The sequence below is a fragment of the Neodiprion lecontei genome, chromosome 1 (genome assembly GCF_021901455.1).
Source record: "Neodiprion lecontei isolate iyNeoLeco1 chromosome 1, iyNeoLeco1.1, whole genome shotgun sequence".
Classification (NCBI taxonomy): domain Eukaryota; kingdom Metazoa; phylum Arthropoda; class Insecta; order Hymenoptera; family Diprionidae; genus Neodiprion; species Neodiprion lecontei.
Window position 1 is genome coordinate 20,739,725 of NC_060260.1, and position 5,439 is coordinate 20,745,163.

Below are 5,439 nucleotides of genomic sequence, written 5' to 3' on the forward strand. Positions count from 1 at the left end.
ACCCAGAACGAATGCATTTTGCCCGGATATTCGGAGAATTTCGTACGGCCCCTCGAAGAGATGGAAATATTTTTTTATTACTTTATCGAATGCGTTCGAGAGATGCCTCACTCGCAACAACACCTTATCGCCAATAGATAACTCAACATTTGAAGCATGTTTTTGACCTCTCTTACGATTCTCGAAACTCTTTTGAATATTCGCGCGCGCTAACGATATCATATACTCGTGAGACAGGGCATGCGTTGGGGGGTAGCTGATAATTCTATGAATCTCCTCCTGGATAGGCTTCCCAAAATGTAGTTCTAATGGGGAGAATTTAGTGCTCTGGTGTACCGTCACCTTTAAAATCCTTTCTATATCTGGTATATATTCGACCCATTTCGTATGCCTAACGGCGCATAACGTTCGAAACAACCTCCCCAATTCGCGCACAACCCTCTCCGTGGGATTTGACTGTGGATGCCGAATCGAGCTATATAAGACTTTAATTTGATTCGCTTCTAGTTCTGCCTTCCAGAGGTGGGAGGTAAATTGCGTACCATGGTCAGAGAGAATTCTTTCGTGTTTGCCGAACTTCAGTATAAACTGGGTGAAAATTTTCTTTAGCGTAGTTCTCACGGTCGCGTTTCTCATCGGATATAAGGTAACGACCTTCGAAAATACATCCAGCATCACGAAAGTATACTGCGTACCCCCTCGAGCCCTCGAGAGAGGTCCATAAAAATCCACCGTTACTAAGTCTTCAGGCTTCTCTGACGTTACACAACCGTATTCCCCCTCCATTGATATCGATAGATACTTCACCCTCTGACGCAGATCACAACTTGTTACAAATTTCTTTACTTGAGCAGCTAATCCCCTCCAATAATAGAATTTCTTTAAATGACTCTGAGTCTTATAGACTCCCGGATGACCGAGTTTTATATGTATAGCTTCAGTTCATGATTTTCGGAGAATATCCGGGATTACGATTTTCCAATCGCCGATTTTTTCTTGGTGAAAAAGGATATTGTTATGTAGAAGATATTGGGACGGTCCGTCAGGATCATTCCGCCACTCATCAATCGCTTCCTTTATATTCAGATCCTCATTTTGTAACCTCTCTAGTTCCTTGAAACTTTGATGAACGTTACTATCGTAGTCTAAGAGAGTTATGGTCCAAAATGTAGGATCCTCAATGCCATTTTCTACCGGAAGAAAACATCGATGCAAAGCGGAAATAATTAACCTTTCTGACACCTCCTCTTCGAATTTTTCTCTCGGATTTCGGCTGAAAAAATCGGCTACTATGTTATCAATTCCACGACAATGCTCAACTACGAAATCATATTGCTGCAAGAGCAATGTCCATCTCGTTAATCTCGAATTTTGAAATACGGCTTTATTTAGAAACGTTAAACATTGGTGATCCGTCACAATTACAAAGCTAATACCCAGTAGGTACACTCAGAATTTTCCTATAGAATATTGGGATCCGTGGGAGAGGCGTGGCTTAAGTTTTAGCCGCTTGGTGGTTAAAAAATGAACTATTGATCGTAGGACTCTGCAGTCAGCTGTTGCATGCAAGCAAACGTGTGACAATTAATCATAAAGTTATTAAAAATTAAAAATGCGTGTAAGCATACAAGAAATTTGTAAATTTGCTTCAGCTACACCTACAAGTAGAAATTTTACTAGTGGAGAAAACATTATTGATGGTGATCATTTATTGAACTGCGGTACAGTAAATCATAGTGATGATAGTGATGTTTATCATATCCTCGCGTTTTGTTTACAACATTGTTTAAAAACTGAACCTCATGAAATAAATGGTGAAATTTCGAAAGACGGAAAAATAATTGGCATGGAATGCTCATGTAAAGCTGGATTAGGAAGTACCTGTAAACATATTGTAGCAGTACTTTTATTTTATAACCGGTAATTATTATATTTGATATTTTTCACTTGATTAATCAACTTTCAAATTATTAAATAATTATGGAATTATTGACTTTATTCTTTTATACTTACAGAAATAATTTGGAAGAATTCAAAGATATAACATGTACTGATAAAAAATGTGTTTGGAGTGCACCTCATAAATCCGCTCTAGAGAAATATGAGATGAAGCCTTTACTTGAACACAAATGTTTTGAAGAGAAACAAAAAAAGAGGAAGAAAAAATTAAAAAAAAAAAAAAAACGTAAGTCAGATGGTGCTCAAGCCAACACGTCACCTGGAGACAATACTCAACCTGTAGCTACTACATCATCTACTACTACTGATCCTCCACTATGTTTAAACAATAGTTTAACTGAATTAGACGAAGCAGAATATGATGAATTTCTTAGAATTAAGGTGGAAGATAATCCTCAGTCTGCGTTAGCAAAGCATATGTAAATAATTTTTGCTTTAATTAATTTCAATTAATTTTTTTACTGATTTTTTTTGTAGATATTTTACATCATCAATTTTATATTTGACACATACATGATTTTTTTTTGTAGTGAATTTTTTCGAATTTTGGATAATGATTTTTTTATAGTAAATTTTTTACCAATAAATTTTTTTTTCCCTCCTTTTTTTTAATATATGCAGATGTGGAAGACACGAGGTTATCACTGACTTTAATAATGATGATAATAATAATAATTTAGTTTTATGTCCTGAAAAACTCCAAGCCATCATCGATAGTCAAAAGTCATCAGAATTACTTTCAGATTTAAAAAATTTTAAGATTGGTCGCGTCATTGGAAATTGTTGTAATGAAATTTTTAATCAGTTGTCAACGGATGCTTTAACAATTTGTTTGAAAAGTACTGAGCTTTATTCCGTATGGCTAGCTGAACGAGAACTCCGGATAACAGCTAGTAGAGCTTACTCACTATTTACTTATTATTCGAATAAAAATCCAGACTGGAAAAAAAAATCTAATGATTACTTTTACAGTCCCTCGTTTAGCAATGAAAATACAAAATATGGTTTAGAGCAAGAAACTTATGCACGGGAAACTTATGCTAATTTAATGTCTATGGAAATAGTTGAGTGTGGCTTAGTTATTTCAGAATTAAATCCTTGGTTAGGTTGTTCCCCGGATGGTATTGCTTTTAAAGATAACAAACCATTTAAACTCATTGAAATTAAATGTCCAAAAGAGGGTAAACGTAACGGTATTGAAGAAACTGTGAAAGCAATTAAATGGTTAACAGAACAGCATGGTGAAGTAACTCTAAAAGTTAAGCACATGTACTACGCTCAAGTTCAAATAAGTATGGCAATACTTAATTTACCATCTACGGACTTTATAATATATTCTTCTTTCGACAAACAAATAAAAATAATACCTATTAGTTTTAATGTCAAATTTACCAAACATTTATTAAGAACTTTAAAGAAAGTATATTTTAAAAAAATGATACATAATATATGTTTGAAACAACAAGAGAAGAATGAAAAACAAAAAGAACAATAAAAATCAGTGTAATTGTTACTTATAAGTTTTACTTTGTACTTTGTTCATAAAAATAAGTTACAAATGTAATAAAATATTTATAGAAATTATTTCAACCATTAATAACATTATTTTAATCCTGAGCAACTTTTTTTTTTATCTTGAACAAATTTTTCGTCTTTTAAAATTGGCTGACTTAAGTTTACAACTGCACAAATAATTGTAAAAATTTTTTCAACTTTATGAACAAGTCCAATAGGCATTTTTGATGATAAGATTTCAAAATTTTTAATACGTTGGTTACTTCGCTCAACGTGCACACGAGCTTTAGCAATTCGCCGTCCATTCATCGCTTCAACTTTGGAAAACTGTTTTCGGTCTTTCAAGAAAGGTGGTGAAATTAATTTCACATCATTTTTTTGGCAAAATTCATCAAGAGTAAAGCCTCGATCAGTCATGACATCATCTTTCTTATCGAACTTTGTTATGATCCCACTCTGTTCAAAGATAGAATTATCAGAAGCTCGTCCACCAAAAGGTTTACTAATAAAAGAAATTAAACCAGCAGGAGTGACAGCAGTCATAAATTTGACCGTGTAACAGCTTTTATACCGCAAATAAGGCACAACTTGGCAACACAGACATTTTGGCCTTTGAATTGAAATTTCAGTGCAATCAATGACTGCACGAACATTTTCAAACCCAATAAAATCAAGAGGAATATTCTTTAAAATATTCTCTTTTTTGGGCCAATATATTCCTGGCTTTAAACAAATGTATAACAAGTCAATCATTTGAAAAATTTTTTCTTTACAAGTTTCTGCTGTGTAACATTTAAATAGAACAGCTAAAAGTGCATATGACATATTTTGCTTTAGTTTCATAAAAGTCATGATGATTATGTCTAACAAATCTAATTTAGCATTACAATGAGACATTTTTTGTTTTTTTTTGTCAACTAATTTTTTTATAGAATTTAAAAGAGTAAAATTAGGAATCCCAGTCAATGTACTTAGTTCACCGTCATCAGAAATGAAGTCAGTAAATTTGGGAATAAAATTATCCGTACAAACTTGTGTTGCTACGTCTTTAAATTGTTTATTAATTATTTCACTAGCACTTTGTGCACATGTCTCAGCTTCGTTCTTAGAAACTTGATAAGTTTGTAGATTGGAGTCCTCTTCACCAACAGAATTTTTTGGTTGACTTTCATCTGCATGTCTGTGGTCAATCTGACCATCCAAAACTAGCTCATCTTGAAAATTGTTATCAGTATTGAAATCGCTAGGTTCGTTGGTAGTTTTTAGTTCGTTTTTTAAAAATGACCTTTTAATTTGCCTTTGCTCTCGTTCAGCTGATGAAACATGGTTTACTTTTTTAGAGCAGTCGAGAGAGCTCCTCGGTAAGTTAACTGAGGGGACAGCTGTTTTCTTCAAATAATGTTGTCGACTTACTGAAAAATAAATAAAACTATTATAACTTTGGTCTAAGAAAAATTAAAGCTAATTATGTTTTGTTATTTGTTATACTTACAAGAAGGAATATAATCATCTTTTGTAAAATGTCGCGAACATACTCTCATGGAGGGTGATATTTGTTTGCCCGTTCTCAGCACTTTCACCCACATATCGTGTCTATCGACTAGCTCTTCTTGATTGAACGTATTCAGTATTTTCACTAAACTATCATTCTTTTTTGGAAAAGAATGAAAACGAACTGTTTCATACTTTGATGCATGACTTTTACACCCATACACACAACAGTATACATGACTATTATTTTTATGAGGAGAAAATTCCATACTTGAATATATTTAATTACAAATTTTTATTGTTTATAAATTTAATCATTTAATTCACTCGTTGTTTAATTTTTTTTTTTTAATAAAGAATATATCCTGCGGTGAAATTTTTTGTTGACACTAATATTATGGTGATCATATGATTCTATCCTACAATCGCTAGTTCGAATTAGGACCACCAGACGGCGTATTTAAATCCTCAGTT

The 5,439-nt window shown here is 33.1% G+C and overlaps 1 protein-coding gene across 1 annotated transcript; it reads right to left on the bottom strand.

Annotated features, from left to right (window-relative positions):
- Nucleotides 1-2,994: 2,994 nt before the first annotated feature.
- Nucleotides 2,995-5,228, bottom strand: LOC124296601. The gene is made up of 3 exons (XM_046746638.1): nt 4,967-5,228; nt 3,738-4,886; nt 2,995-3,086 (listed from the first exon to the last, which is right to left on the bottom strand). The coding sequence occupies exons 1-3, from the start codon at nt 5,058-5,060 to the stop codon at nt 2,995-2,997; spliced, it is 1,335 nt and encodes a 444-aa protein (XP_046602594.1). The 5' UTR covers nt 5,061-5,228.
- Between the last annotated feature and the right edge of the window lie 211 nt (nt 5,229-5,439).